The following is a 16,116-nucleotide window of genomic DNA, read 5'->3' as shown; positions in this document are numbered from 1 at the left end:
AGATAGGTGATGACCGATTCGGGGATGTGATACCCGATCCGGATTCTGTCTAAGTCCGCCTCAGTTAAAACTGAGGGAACTGGACCGCTTAAATCTTCCCCCGATCCTTCTCCTTCAGACTCGGCATGCGCCGGTTCGTCAACGGGAACTGGGTCGGAGGTTCCCTCGGCAATCAACATTTCATCTTCTTCCTCCTCATCTTCCTCCATGCCCCTTGGGAAGTTAGGCCTTCCCGGGCGGGTTAATAAAGACGACCCACCACGAGAAGGAACAACAGAAGCAGGGCGCTCCGCCGGAGCTTCAGCGACTCTCTCAGATAGAAAAGCAGCGTTGGCATCCACTGCTATCTCCGTCAGTAAGGAAGGCGATTCCGCAACATTCCAAAAACGTTGCGCTTCGCCTTCGTCTCCGGAAGCTCCCCCCTGGGGACTTCGAGAACCCCTATCCGCCATTATTATCTAATAGAGAGGGAGGAGAAACTCACCGGAGGGAGAAACGAAAACGGAAATGGCGGAAGGAAGCGCTGACGGTTAAGAGAGAGGAAAGGAAGAAGATGAAAGACTGAGAAGGCTCCAAAGGGAATGAAAAGTAGGAATGGCAATAGAAGTTCAAAATGCGGACCCCCACCAATTTATAAGATCGCCATACGGCGGGAGTAATTAATGAGGAAATGATTCGACGCCTGCATCGATTCCCCCACTCGACACGTGGCGCTCGTCGACTGACGACAATAATGCTCTTGCTACGTGTCCAACCCTCATTGGCGGGATGAGCGACTTGAGGGCTGACGGCGCATGCGATGTCAGGAACCGAACCGCCTCCCGTCAAAGGCGACATGGAACGCATTAAATGACCACCTACTGTCTCGGACTGGGTTATGAACCGACTCAAAACTCGCTACTCCTAAGTGTCATATGAAACACACGGAGTAGGGGGGGCTTACTGTTGGGAACAAAAATACAAGTCTGCAGACTCGGACTTAATGCCTCGGATCACAAAAGGATGTGTCAAGTCCGAGGCATGGTGCGCTAAACCGAGACAAAGGTTGAGTCGGTTCGGACGACTCATCAGCGTCCCGGGCATGCGTCGGGCGGACCACCCTGCCAGACCGACCATCGCTAGGTCGAGCCTCATCCCGGATATCTTGGGATAAGATCTCCGACCCCGAAGCTCACGGGATCGGATGAAGGCTCAAGATGGGCACGATCTTATCCCCGTGATCCCAGGAGAAGATCCCGCGCTCAATATCGGGAAGAGAATCCTCGTGCGACACACGCCCCAGTAGCTATAAAAGAAGGACCCCTGTCACCTTGAGAGGTACGGAACAAATCCTCTCTAAAAAGCTCCTCAATACTCTTAGACCTAGAATCCAGGCCTGACTTTGGCATCGGAGGGTCCCCTGCTCAAGCCAGGGTCTCCTTTGTCCCTTTTTCTTTTGTGCAGGTACACGAAGGTCCAAGAGGAGGAATCGGACATTTGCATCAACACATCTCAAGCTTCAGTATTTCTCCTGATAAAAGAATACAATAAAGTCCCTTCTGCAAGTTGAGGATAGATGTGGCTGATTAGCCGTGACATTCCCAGTGGCCCTAGCTTCTAAATCATACATCCGCTTGAAATTCAAATTTCAAACCGAACAAATTCGAATTACCGGAAAATAATGACCCTAATCATCTAAAGAAAATCCCAGCTCTTGAAAGATTTGGGAAAAAAAAAAAAAGATAATTTAGAATTTACTATGTGTCGCGCGCAGGAAAACAGAGAGAGGAAGAGAGCCATGTTGCGGAGGGAAAAATGAATAAATTCAATTGGGTTGAGTGAACTTTGTTGGCCCCATCCTGAGTGTATGTGGTTTATCCACGCCGTCCATCCGTTTTTACAATTGATTGGAGCGGTTAAGCCCAAAAATGAAGTATGTCCAGATCTCGAGTGGACCATACCACAGGAAACAGTGGGAATAATGATTTCCACTGTTGAAACCTTTTTAGGGCACACAGTTATGTTTATTTGTCATCCAACCTATCCAAAAGATCACACAGACATGGATTAAAAGAAATCATAAATATCAGCTTGATCCAAAACTTCTGTGGCCTCCAAAAAAATTTCAACAGTAGACATTCAATTTACACTGTTTTCTATGATGTGGTCCACTTGAGAATTGTTCATGATTCTTTTTTAGTCTCATTCTCCTAAAATGTCTGGTAATATGGATGGACGGAGTGGATAAAATGCATATATTACCGTTGGGCCAAGGAGTTTACTGTGGCGTACTGAGTTTCTCAGTACCCAATCTGCTTTCTGTAAATCAAAGCAAAATGAGGATGTTTCCGTGGTCGAGTATTAACGCAGTGAGTAATCAGCGTTTTATTTTTTGACGGAGGACCATTAAATGCTTTCAACGAAGCCCAGCTTTTGCCCCAATGAAACGTGACCACATCACTTCAGTAGCAATATCGCTACTGAAGTGTTCAGTAGCGAATCCGCGCCCTCGTCTGTCTCCCTCTGAATCTGCGTTGGAAATATCCATTGTTTACCGTGATGTTTGACCGTGGAAAACGTGGAGCCAAACAAGACTCTGTTATTACTCATCACGCTTATCCTTGTCATTCAGGCAGGAAAGCGTAAAACAAACAACCCCTTCATAAGGTGAGTCCCACCAAGATGAAGGGAAAAAAAATCATATACCAGTCTCATACAAAACTTCAGTGGGCCCAAAGAACCTTTCAAATGCATGCATCCAATCGTCACTTTTCCTTGTGGTGTGTTCCTAATTGGTTTTACATGGGCCTGATTTTTGGGACTAAGTGCTAATATGATATGGCACAAATGATAGACGAAGTGGATTTCACAAACACGTTACTGTGGCATCACAGACCTTTGAAGGACTCCTTTCCAAAACTTTTGGTATGAGCGCGCGAATCGATCCACGTTTAGCCGTCTTCCAATCCGGATGTTTTTGGACATGGTTCCATAGCCTATACTTTCTTTTTTTAGAAAAAAATTAGATAAGGTTACATCAAACCAATGGTCACCACAAGTCAATCGTGGGCCCCACAGGTAAATACTTGGAACAACTGCAGCTTCAGATTGAGTGATGCGTGGCCTATTTATTGATACCATCTCCCACCTACTCTCCACAGATACATTTTTAGAGAGAGATGGCTTTGTATTTGTTGCTTCAGATCTTCTGGCTAGCAACAACGCTAGAAGGATTAGCATCACAACCTCAAGTAACAACCAAGCCCGGCTGCCCCGACAAATGTGGGAATGTTGAAATTCCCTACCCGTTTGGTATCGGCGATAGCTGCAACATTGGCGTGGGAGGCTTCAATATCACCTGCGACGACAGTGCTTATGACCCTCCGAAACCGTTTAAAGGCGAGCTGGAGGTTCTCGACATATCATTAGTTTCGGGCCTAATGAGGATTTCAGGCGATGTAAGTTGGATGTGTTACAACGAGACAGGAGGAGTGGATTCCATCTTCACGAGTTGGGTCAACTTGAACAGTAGTTCGTCATTCACGTTCTCGGAAACTCGTAACAAATTCATGGCCATCGGTTGTGATACCTTTGCCTACATCATTGGCTCATCGGGCCGTAACTTCACAAGTGGCTGTATGTCATTTTGCAGCGACACTAACAGCATGCTTGATGGCGATTGCTCCGGCATAGGATGTTGCCAAACCTCTATCCCAAAGGCTTTCAAGAGATACACGGTGGATTTGGATAGCGACAATCAACATCAAAATGTCTTTAGTTTCAATCCATGTAGCTTCGCCTTTCTGGTGGATCAAAATGCCTTCAGCTTCAAAGCATCAGATCTGAACAGATTGAATAGAAGCCAAACCATTCCGGTAGTGCTTGACTGGGCCATTGGAAATGAATCATGTGAGATTGCACGGAAGGACGCGACCACCTTCGCTTGCGTGAGTGAGCATAGCACCTGCTATGACTCCACTAATGGTGAGGGTTACCGGTGCAATTGCTCTAAAGGTTACCAAGGAAATCCTTATCTCAGTGGAGGGTGCCAAGGTATGATAATCCCTTCTTAGTCTATTATTATCTCATGCAAATGCTTAGGCACTGTGTGGTTGTTAAATGAGGTGGATTGGACAAGTCAACAATCCAATCATTGATCTGGACAGTAAATTCAGTCCAATCAACTCCTTAAGTAACACCCCAGAATTTTATTTTTAAAAAAAAAAAAATCGCTTTGATCAGATTGTTCTAACAATCTAATCAATAGCTTTAAAAGCTTACATTTTAGATACAAACTAGATGTTCCAAACAGTGGACCCAACCTCAAGATTGTCAATATCTCATACAAGTTGCTTTGATCTAACAATCCTAACCATCCAATTAGCATAATGTAAATTATTAACCTTTTCTTATTGCTTGTGATGGCTGGTTTGCAGATATCAACGAGTGTGAGGAGAATCACGAGAAGAAACTTTGTGAGCATAATTGCATAAATTCGCCAGGAGGTTACCATTGTTCCTGTAAAAAGGGCTACAAAGTACTCCAGGATGATGAAAGATACTGCACAAAAAAGTCACACGAAGTGGCCCTTGTTCTAGGTAATCCCTCAATTTCATAATAGTTCAAGAACTTGCGGGTCAGCTAGAATCGTCGAGACAACTCTGCTTGAGTTAATATCTATCGACTCAACAAGTATTCTGTTTTATTTCAATTTGTTTAGTTTGTTGTTGAGATTTTCTTTTCTTTTAGTTGTTCTCGAGTTGAGTAGTATTTCATGAATTCTTTTTCTTTTTCTTTTTACTTGATTTTTCAAAGTGTCATTTTATAGATTTATTTCAATGAAAACCCATGCACTCTTTGGTCTAATTAGATAGAACCACCCAAAATAATAGTTAAATAAATAAATAAATAAAGTAAAAGAAGCAAGCACCCATTATTGGGAGGTTTTTACTTTATTTTACGAACATCTGCTGGTTGGTTGGTAACCAGTCGTTACTGAGCTTTTTCTTTTTCTTTTCTGATTTTTCTGACAACATCTGATTCGCTGGTGTGCCCCACCACCTGCATAAGTGGTGCGTTGACATCACCAACTTCTGTGGGCCCCACCATGATGTTTGTGTTATATTCACACCGTTCAATCATTTTACGATATCATCCATGCCCTAAAATGAGGCAAATCCAAAGCTTAAGTAGACCACACCACATAAAGTAGTGGAGATTGAAGATCTACGATTGAAAATTTCATATAGTACTCTGAAAGTCTTTCGATTTTTGGAAGGCACGGAGAATCCCACCTGATCATTATAAACTTTTACAAGCGTGACCGATCTTCTTATATTCCGGTCATACCCGATGTATCTGCTTATTTTGACACCTAGGTTAAAGTTGTTCGATTTGAACTGAGCCCTTACATGGTTCCAACACGCTTACATAATAAATAAATAAATAAATAAAACTGACCAGTTAACACCAATAGAGTCAGCTGTTGATATTCCAGTACCAACAGCTACTCCAACAAACATCACACCCATGTGAAATCAGCAGTAGAAAAATAGAAAAGGGAAGAAAATTTTACAAATTAGTACCTCATTAACATAATATTAAAATCCTAGTGCCTCTTTAAATAATTTTTTTATTAAGCATTCAATTTGTTATCAAATGGATACTTTCCTTTGGTTTTCTCAAGCGTTTAAAGAATGATCGTTCTTTAAATGATGAAAGTGTTCGCTAATTAATAAGGTTTCTTAATAAAAATTAAATAGGCACCTATATGTAAATATCATTAATTATGTATTATAAAAAAAAAAAACGAAAAAAAAAATAAATCTGTGCAAATGTAGGGATGTAGTCACTGGTTGGTGTTCTGTGGGACTCACCATGATGTATCCATGCCATCCATCCATTTTTCCAAACCAATTTAGGGCATGAGTTAAAATAAAAATTTAAAAAAAAAAAAAAAAAATTTAAAATAAATCCATATCTCAGGTGGATCACACCATAGGAAACAGTTGTGATTGAACAATCACCATTAAAAACTTCCCACGGCTCACCTTAGTGCACACCATAATGTCTACTTTCCATTCAAATCTGTTGGTTAGATCACAGCAGACCTGGATGAAGGAAAAAAAAAAACAGAAAAAACAAATATGGGCTTGATTCCCAACTTTTGTAGCCCACCTTTCATCACCATTGTTTCTTGCGCGCGCGGTTGTCCACCTGAGATTTGGATCTACCTTATCTTTAGTTTCATGCCCTAACAGGATCTAGAGAATTCGATATACGCTGTGGATTAAACATATAGATCATGGTGAGGGCCACAACATAGTACGCAATCCAAGTTAAAGGCACCGCTTTGGCGTCCGTACCTGATTCGGATTGCCTCTGCCATCGTTGGCAGTTGGGAAATAATGTAGGGCCCATAGAAATGCCTGTCACAAATCCACTCCGTCCATCAGTTTTGCAAGACGAAAATAGGGTATGATCCAAGTAGATTCAAAATTCATGTGACCCATACCACATAAAACAGTGGAAATGCAAACTTCCACCCTCGAAACCTTCCTGGAACCGACACGATGTTTATAGGTTAACCAAACAGTTCGTAGTGTTATTGCCACTCAAATAAACTATAGGCACAAATATCAACTGATGAAAAACTTCAGTGGCCCCTACAAAGTTTCCAATAGTGGGCGTTCAGCTCCACTCTTTTGTATGGTGTGGCCCATATGAGTTTTCAATCTATCTGATTTTTAGAATATTACCCTAATCTTGTCTTGCAAAACTGACGAACAGAGTGGATTCCTTATGAAAATCTCTTTGGGCCCCACAGATTACGACTACAGAGAGTCCCGGGAGCATAGGCAATCCGCGTGCATCTTTACTGCAATTTAAAGATTTCTTAGTTAGGTGCGACTTCGGCTTCACCCAAAATGGTGCGTACTTAACATCGGACCTACTTTTATGTGTGTATTGTATATCCATGCCGTCCATCCATTTTTTAGGCTCCCTTTAAGTCGTGAACCCAAAATTTAAGCAGATTTAAATCTCAGGTGGACCATACCCTAGGAAATGGTGCTAATTGAATGCCCACCACTAAAAACTTCCTAGGGCCCACCTTAACGTTTACTTGCCATCTAACCGGTTGATAAGGACACACGGACCTGAAGGGGAAAAAGAAAATATCACCTTGAAGTTTTTAATGGTGGGTTTTCATCACCACTGTTTTTAATGATGAATCAGGAAATTAACAGTAGTGATGAAAGGTCCACCTGCAGGGAAACAATGGGAATGAAAGTTTTGGATCAAGTTGATATTAGCTTCTTTTTTCTTCTTTTTTCTTTTTTTCCTTTCATCCAGGACTACTTGAGCATTGGATCCGCCTCATTTTTGTGCTGATGCCTTAAATAATATGAGAAAAGGGATAGACTTCTTGGATGTACAGATACATCATGGTGGGCCTGCCCACAGAACTGCCCGTTCGGAGCTAGGGATGGGTGGATGAAAAATTATTATTATAGTGGGCATCGTGGTGGGCCCGCAAAGTTTTTAATTGTGGGCATTTAATCAGCCCCGCTTCCTATGGAATGGCCCACCTGAGATTTATATCTGTTTAACTTTTGCGTTCATGGCCTAAAAAGAGCCAACAAAAGTACGGATGGGCAGCACGGATATACATACGTCAAGGTGGGCCCATGGTTAGGGCAATGGCGACTAATCTATAAAGCTTTAACGTGAGGGGAAGACATGCGGATTGCCTGTGCTCCCGGGACTTCATGTAGTCTAATCTGTTGTGCCCACATAGATTTCTGTAACAAATCCACTCCGTTGGTCAGTCTTGCAAGACAACAATTCGATAAAAATTAAAAATTATGTTGATCCAAAATTCAAGTGGGCCACACCACACGAAACAGTAGGGATTGGACGCCTACCATTGAAAATGTTGTGGGGGCACAAGTTTTGCATCAAAATGATATTTGTGCCTATGAATGGTTTGAATAGCCTACAAACTTCATGGTCGAGTCCAAGAAAGTTTGGACAGTGAACATTTGCGTTCCCACTATTTAATGTGGCGAGGCCCACATGAGTTTTGTATACGCCTGAATCATGCCCTGTTGTGGTCTCGCAAAACTGATGGAGGGAGTGGATTTGCGACTGACATCTTTGTGAGCCAGCATCGTTCGCCACTACATGAACTGTGACCGAGGGCACAAGCGATTCGCGTTCCACAAAGACACCAACGCGGAGCCTTTAACTTGGATTGCATGCCGTTTTGTACAATGATCTATGTACGTGTCTAATCCACACCATCTATCCATTTTCCCCGATCATTTTAGGAATGATCCCAAAAAAAAATGAGGCAGATCTAAATCTCAGGTGAACCACACTGCGTGAAACAGTTGTGATGAAAGCCTGCCATTAAAAACTTTTCGTAAGCTACAAAAGTTATGGATAAGGCTGTTTTTTGTCTTTTCCCTTCATTTAGATCCATGTGACCTAATCAATAGGTTTGGATGGAAAATAAACATTATGTTGGGCATTAAGGTGGGCCCTAGGAAGCTTTTAATGGTGGCCATTTGATGTAGAGTGGGTCACAGACACTTTCATGGCCAAGATGGACCAAAGAAGGCCCGATTTGAGGTGGAAGTGATCCGAACCGTCAGAACATTAAAACAATTGTATCTCACATACCAGAACGAGTTTTTCGATGTTCCATATATGATTTTGGGGTAGGAGAAGCTACTTTAGTCAACCAACACAGCTATGTTGGGTTGCCCATGCTCGACTTGGGAGATTACAACGGATCGACGGTCAAAAGTCTATTTTATTTTTGCTTTTACAATAAATAGAAAGTTTTAATTTGATCAAGTTTTATCAAGTTTTAGGAGTCTTGCCCAACATGAAAAGGGCTTAGAAATAGGAGAATAACGTGGTTAGGCCAAATTGAACACTTACTATTTTTGTTGAAAACCAAGAAATCTAGTAGGAATCATGACCATCTATTCATAGTAAGTCACGTTTTCAAGGTGTTTGAGTCTGAAACTTCGTCTTGTGCTTGAGTTCCCTATTTAAAGGATTGTAATTTCATTTTTTTATCATCAATCAATTTATTTCAAATTATTAAAAATTATTTCTATTTTCTTCCCCCTCTTTTTGACTCTGACTCTCCCACTCCAGTCGTTGCTTTTCTTTATGTTACTTCGAAAGTAGCTACTTCAGCTTCAGCCACTTGAATTTTCAATATTCCTTTTTATTTCTCATCAAACAAATGGCATCTTCTTCTTCTGGAAATCCTAGCTATTCTTAGCATCTCTGTGGGAGTCTAGAGAAGCTCCGTGGATTTGAAGTAGTTATCCATGAGGAAGATGGTGATGATCCTCATCACATCCTTGCCTACATCATTGTTCAGTCCCCACTGTTTCCTATGTGGTCCACCTGAGATTTAGATTTGCCTCACTTTTGGGTTCATAACCTAAAATGATAAGGAAAAATGGATATATGGTGTGGATTAATGGGTCCCACGAAGCATCGACCAATAAGACATCAATAATGATATTTTGCTCTAGTTTCCTATTTAAATCTTATTAAGCAATCAAATTAATTGGTGAGCATTTTCATCATTTTTGGATTAAATCATTATTTAAACTTATGAGATAGAGAAAACTAACCAAAGGTATCCATTTGACAATAACTTCATTATTAAGGTAGCTTAACAAAAACTTAATTAAAAGAGTTACTAGGATGTGAATATCATATTAATGAAGTACTATTTTGTAAAATTTTTGAAAAGAAAATAATTATTTATCAAATATTTTGTTAAGCAAACGGAAGAAAATTATGGACAAAAATATTTAATGTTCTTTGTTTTTTTTAGATATTAACATTATCATCGTTATCGTCCAAAGTTGGATAAGCTTGCGGTTGCACTTGTAGGCACTTCGTATACTTGCACCAGTAAAGAGGTATAGGATCACGAGGGCGCCAGTGTTAGTCGGGGACCCTCCAATGCCCAAGTTAGTTGCATCGGTTTATCGCAAGAATAGCACCTGAGTCAGGAATTTTTGTGCAAACCTTCCTCCCAATGCAGGAGGTGTAAATATACGATGCTTAGGTGGTTTTTGCATCTCAGTGGGACTTGTCAGATACGTTGGAGGGTCCGAATTTGATTAGGACCTACCCCCAAGATTATTATTTTTTTCAAACATTTTTTTCTATTTCATAAGAGGGGCAACACCGAGCTGTACAACTCTAAAACTAATTCGGGCTGAGCCACCGACAAAAAATAAAAAGGTCGGCCTACCTATCTTGTAGGACTGAAAAGAGAGGGAAAAGAAAGACAACGGGAGGCGATTAAACCTCATGAAGGTAGCCTAATCCTACCTTGTTTAGAAACTGCTGGCCCTTGACGATCGTTGGAAGGGAGTCCTTCACTCGAAAGAATCTTTCTATTTGGGTTCCACTACCCAGACAGGCGAGCCCATTTGCAACCGAGTTGGCCTCCCTTGGGGTGTGGGTGATACGAACCTCCACGGTTCATCTCAAAGCTTTTATCCTCTTCCTCCAGTACCACAGGGGCCAGGACCCTTAGATCTCCTTAGCGAGGGCTGCTACAACCGAACTCGAGTCGGTGAAGACATCCAAGAATATGATATCATCTCAATCGGCATGATCTTCGGCTAGGATCTAGTCGAGTCTATCCTTACTCGGTATGATGCGGGATTTTTTCCGGATATCCCTCGTCCGAGGTCGAGACCGGTCTGATCCGCTCGGTCGGTAAGTTCTGTCACTGAGCTCTGAATTCAAGCAGTTTATCTCAGCAGGTGAGTCTCTCCTCGAAGCTCATTTTTGGGGTTTACCCTTGGAGCTCAGCTCAGCTCACCTATGTGGTCATATGTTGGTGGTTCAAGGAGCCTATTCAAGAGATTCTTCACCACATTAGTACGTCAGTTTGGTTTTCCCCGTAACAATCACCATCATCACTAATAATTGGGATCAGCTAAAGACCATTTTACGAATAATTTATAGTGTAGCAACAAAATAGCTATTTCCTTTCACTTTTACATTTCTTGCATCTATAATTATAATTTTATTTTTAGTTTTTTTTTGTATTTTTTGTATTTGTATATTTTACAATGTTTAAGTCTCTACTTTGGAGATTTTTTAAGTTTTCGGCCAGTTGTCTAAGTGAATTATTTTGAGTGTGAATGCAGGCATTGGCTTAGGCCTCTTGTTTCTACTCGTTGGTGTTTGTTTGTTGTACTGGTTGTGGAGGGAAAGAAAACTCATCGAACTCAGAGAAAAATTCTTTAAGCAAAATGGAGGTTTGTTGTTACAAGAAAAGATATCTTCCCACCAAAATTTTGCTGAGACATTCAAGATCTTTACCTTAGATGAGCTTAAAAAGGCAACGGATAACTACCATGAAAGCCGAATTCTAGGACAGGGAGGTCAAGGTACAGTTTATAAAGGAATTTTACCGGATCATAAAATAGTCGCCATTAAAAAGTCCAAAATAGTGGACAAGGCCCAAATTGAGCAGTTTATAAATGAGATCCACATCTTATTCCAGATCAACCATAGGAATGTGGTGAAGCTCTTGGGGTGCTGTTTAGAGGCCGAAGTTCCCTTATTAGTATATGAATTTATTTCCAATAAAACCCTTTCTCACCATATCCATGACAAGAGCCATGGGTCATTAATTTCCTGGGAAAACCGTCTAAGGATTGCTGCAGAAGCTGCAGGAGCACTTTACTATTTGCACTCTTCAACCATGACACCAATCTTCCACAGAGACGTCAAGTCTGCAAACATACTCTTGGATGATAGTTTAACGGCAAAAGTGTCTGACTTTGGAACATCTATATTCGCACAGTTGGATCAGTCTCAACTTGCCATGCTAGTGCCTTGCACGCGAGGGTACTTAGACCCGGAGTGCCTTGTTACAGGCCAACTAACAGAAAAGAGCGATGTATATAGTTTTGGAGTAGTTCTTATGGAGCTCTTGACAGGGAAGAAGCCTGATTCTTCCACTCCATCCAAAGAAATAAGGACTCCGCTCATGTATTTCCTTTTATCGATGAAAGAGAATCGCCTCTTTGAGGTTTTGGAAGAACAAGTTCGGAACGAAGGGGAACATGAACAGCTCATGGCAGTTGCTCAGCTTGCTAGGAGATGCTTGAAACTTAAGGGAGAAGACCGGCCCACAATGAAGGAAGTGGTGATGGAGCTCGAATCGCTTAGAGGGTCTTATGAACATCCTTGGAATCCAGAGAATCATGAAGAGACTGAGATCTTGCTAGCCGAACCTGTGCAAGGTTATGCTAGCAATGCGACCGACGAATACAATACAGACAGCCACTTTGTATCAGCAATGGAGATCGCCACATTTCAATTACGATAGATTGGTATGGTATTTTGTTCAAGTAAGATTAGTGTTCCATGGCTAGCACTTTCCCTATTTGTTTTGATAATTGAAGCAGAACATTTATGCTATGCTTATTTCAGTTTCTAAAATGGAAAATTAGTTTATGCAAATTAACAAATTGTGGGTAAAAATATGGGTGCCTCTTATAATATATGATATTTGAATTGTAATGAATGTTTTATAAAGAGCAGTGGTATATTGTATCAAGGAACATACCGTTTTTGTACTATATATGATATAGGAAGTGGCACGTCAGATGGTTATAATTGAAATTTTGAACTAGTTTTACTGTGAGCATTATCTGAGCCATCATAGTCCACAAATCAGGTTTTGGGAGTGACTGTACACAGTGTCCTTTCATTGAATCATGGGACATGTGATAGATGGTGGAGGGTGTGGCTCTTGCTTCAAGTACACTCATATTAGGGGCACGATGGTCCTGATTGGTGATTTAAATATCGATATTAGTATTGATCAATACACTGTCCAGTATCACATCCTGACCATACAAAATCAAGGGGGAATAATCAAAATCTCCTCGATCGCCTCAAGTCTCGTTGAAAAATTCAATCAAATTTCCAATGTTTTTCAAATTTATTTTTTTTTTCCAAAATAACTATACCTTTTATGATACAAGATATTTCTCATGTGATACGAACATATTTCTATATCCTAAGGGTGCAATATATGCATGTTTATGTATTATTATAAGGGTGGGATACATGTGTGCAATACATGCATCAATATTGATATTTAAATCACTAATCCTAATAATAATTGAAAGATTCGGAACCAAGCTATTACAACTAGCTTTCTTCGCACTCTCAGCATTCCGGGGATCAAAGTCCCTCCACCCAAGCAGCCTATTTCGGAGGTAGTGAGGTGGTCTACACTCCAGTTGGGGTGGATCAAACTTGATGTGGACGGATCCTTGAGAGGGAACCCGGGCCAATCAAGTGAGGGAGGCATGGGAAGAAACCATCATGGGGACTTTTCGCCATCAGGTTTGGCGCTGGGTCTTCAGGGCGGAGATGAGGGCAATTCTGGATGGTATAACACAGGCTGCCTGCTTGGGCTTCTCGAGAGTGGAGGTGGCTAGCGACTCCAACTCGATCGGTAGTGACTGCCCTATCGAGTAGTCGAAGTGACGGATCATGTGGTACTGGAGGAGGAGAATAGAAGCCTTGAGAAGATGTTGGAAGTTAGAATCTCTCATGTTCCTAGCGAAGCCAACGTGGTGGCTGATGGGCTGGCAAGAATGGCCAGCTTGTACCAGACGAAATCCATTTTCAGTTCACTTCAGTTCCTTCTGTCCCCTTCTAGAGGCCAGCTCTTCCTTGATAAAGTGGGATTGGGCTACCTTCGGGAGGCCTAACAGCTCCTTATTCTGTCAATTTCTCTTTTCGTACATGATAGGGGAGCCGGCTTCCTTTTGTCGCTGGCCCTCCCGAACCACGCATTGTACAGCGTTGTGCTCATTTCCTCGTGAAATAGAAGCAGTCTTAGTTTGTTAAAATAAATAAATAAATAAATAATAACGAGCAGATGGTTGAGATTGAGATGAAAAATAGTCAAAAGTTTGAAATGAAAATACAAATTGATAAAATTAAAAATTTTAAATAAATAAAATAAAATAAAATAAGCTACCACAACTAGCAGTATTGTTCAAAAAATGCTTTTCGGTTCAACCAGAGCTATAAACACCATATGTGTGCAACCAGCAATTGCGTACACTCCCAACAATTGCTTGAAAGAAAATTAGAAAAAATAAACCAAATAATAAAAATGTACCAACACAATCACAATCCACAAACGACAAGATCTAAGTGGTTCACCACAATAGATTACATTCACCAGCAAAACAATAAGCAAATAAATATTGGGGAGTGTGAAGCACGCAAAAATGAATCAAGCAAAGTATTCCAATTGCACAATCAAGTCTAATCACAAACACACTAAATTTAACGTGGAAAAACTCTTGTGGGAAAAATAAAACCAGTCACAAAGCAACAATTATGCACTATGAAAGCAGAAATTACAAGAGATATAGATTACCCGATTTGAACAAGCCTCGAATCTCCCAAAGATATACCCTTGAAACCCTAAAAGGAATTAGAAAGCTCTCTTATACCCCAAATCCTGATTACGCCCATATATATAGCATATACAGGAATCATAGTCGAAATTGGAAACAAATCCCACACTTACGCAATTTAGCGTGCGTGCTCGATGGCATCGACAGACTGTTGATGGCATCAAACACTCTCGACATCTTCGAGTAAGACACCAAAACATTTCAGCAACTAAACATAGATTGTTCAAATTTTTCGAATGGTATCGAACCCCTTCGATGCCATTGAGTAGGATAGCACAAATTGTTCAACAACCAACACAGGATTTTCGGATTTTTTTTCAATGGCATCGAGTAGCTGTTTGATGGCATAGAGCAGTTGTCGATGGAATCAAATGGTGTGTCAATGACATCGACAGACACTGTTGCTGAAAGAAATATTTGAGACATCAACAACAATCTCCACCATGTCTTCAATCTTCATTCTTCTTAACTCCTTGTCCTCATTTCTAATTATGCCTTGCATCATAGTTCTACCATCGTTTCTCGTGCATCGAGCCATCTTTGATTTTCTTCGATTGCATCGAGCCATCTTCGATGGCATCGAAAAAGTGCCTAGTTAGTCCAACGACCAATTGGAGAAATCTAGAAATTATTGATGGGATCGAGCATTGTTCAATGTCATCGAAGGTGGCATCGAACAGTTTGTCGATGTCATCAACAGGCCCCATACCTGACTCGATTTAAGACGTCAAAAACAGCAGTATTCAAGTGTAAAAATCTTCTCACCTAAGTGTAAAATTGTATTTTATTTTTTTATGTCCTTTTTTTACCTCGAGAAAAATGAACCTCGGATGACTCCCACATAAAACACACACAGACGTACACAAAAAATAAGAGGAAGAAGAAGAAGCAATCCAGCAACAATTTCCCTCAAAGCAGAGCCTAGCAAGACCCTGCAATACAATCACCCACGCTCCCTACAACTTACGCTAACCCCAGAGTGGCCAAGCCTTAGGCCTAGCTACTTTGAGAGTTTGGGTCTATAACTTACGCTAACCCCAAAGTGGCCAAGCCTCAGGCCTAACTACTTTGAGAGGTGACCCAACCTTGGATGATCTACTTTCTTTATGAACAGATAATTTTTGGTGCATGCATCTGATCTCCCGTGCATTTCATTACCGCTCACCGACACATTAAGTCTAGACCTTGAGATAGCATCTGAGACCACAATGGCACAGATCTACCCCTCCACACCAATCACTAGTTTTTATCCATTCCTCTCGTATATCGTCATGACACCCTTAATGATAGGTTTTGAAAAACACTTTTCATGCCATTCCCATTTAGGTCCGATTCGGATCCCTCCGTTGTTTCATTTTCCTCCTGAACCTTTTCCTTGAAATGAGAAAGAAGATGGTACACTCGAATTTTATTATTTAAGTGCTTATTGCTTGCCAAAGATCCTACTTCTACAATTGGTAAGACGTAATCCATGTCCTCTGCCACCTCCCTCGAAGAGCGTGGAAAAACCTGAAGTTAAAATGCGACTTAAGTCTATTGATTTCCCTTGTGCGATACTGAAAAGCCTACGAAGTAAAGCCATGAGCATGTGATATAGCATCAATGATAATGTTAAGGTCAGACT

The 16,116-nt window shown here is 41.1% G+C and overlaps 1 protein-coding gene across 1 annotated transcript; it reads left to right on the top strand.

The window, feature by feature from the left end:
- Positions 1-3,127: 3,127 nt before the first annotated feature.
- Positions 3,128-12,421, top strand: LOC131253500 (putative wall-associated receptor kinase-like 16). Its single transcript, XM_058254526.1, has 3 exons — positions 3,128-4,032; positions 4,416-4,577; positions 11,184-12,421. Exons 1-3 carry the CDS (start codon positions 3,159-3,161, stop codon positions 12,371-12,373), a joined length of 2,226 nt encoding a protein of 741 aa, XP_058110509.1. The 5' UTR covers positions 3,128-3,158; the 3' UTR covers positions 12,374-12,421.
- Positions 12,422-16,116: the final 3,695 nt, after the last annotated feature.

The sequence above is a fragment of the Magnolia sinica genome, chromosome 8 (assembly GCF_029962835.1).
Source record: "Magnolia sinica isolate HGM2019 chromosome 8, MsV1, whole genome shotgun sequence".
In the NCBI taxonomy this organism is placed as follows: Eukaryota; Viridiplantae; Streptophyta; class Magnoliopsida; order Magnoliales; family Magnoliaceae; genus Magnolia; species Magnolia sinica.
This window is presented reverse-complemented; position numbering and strand designations above follow the sequence as displayed.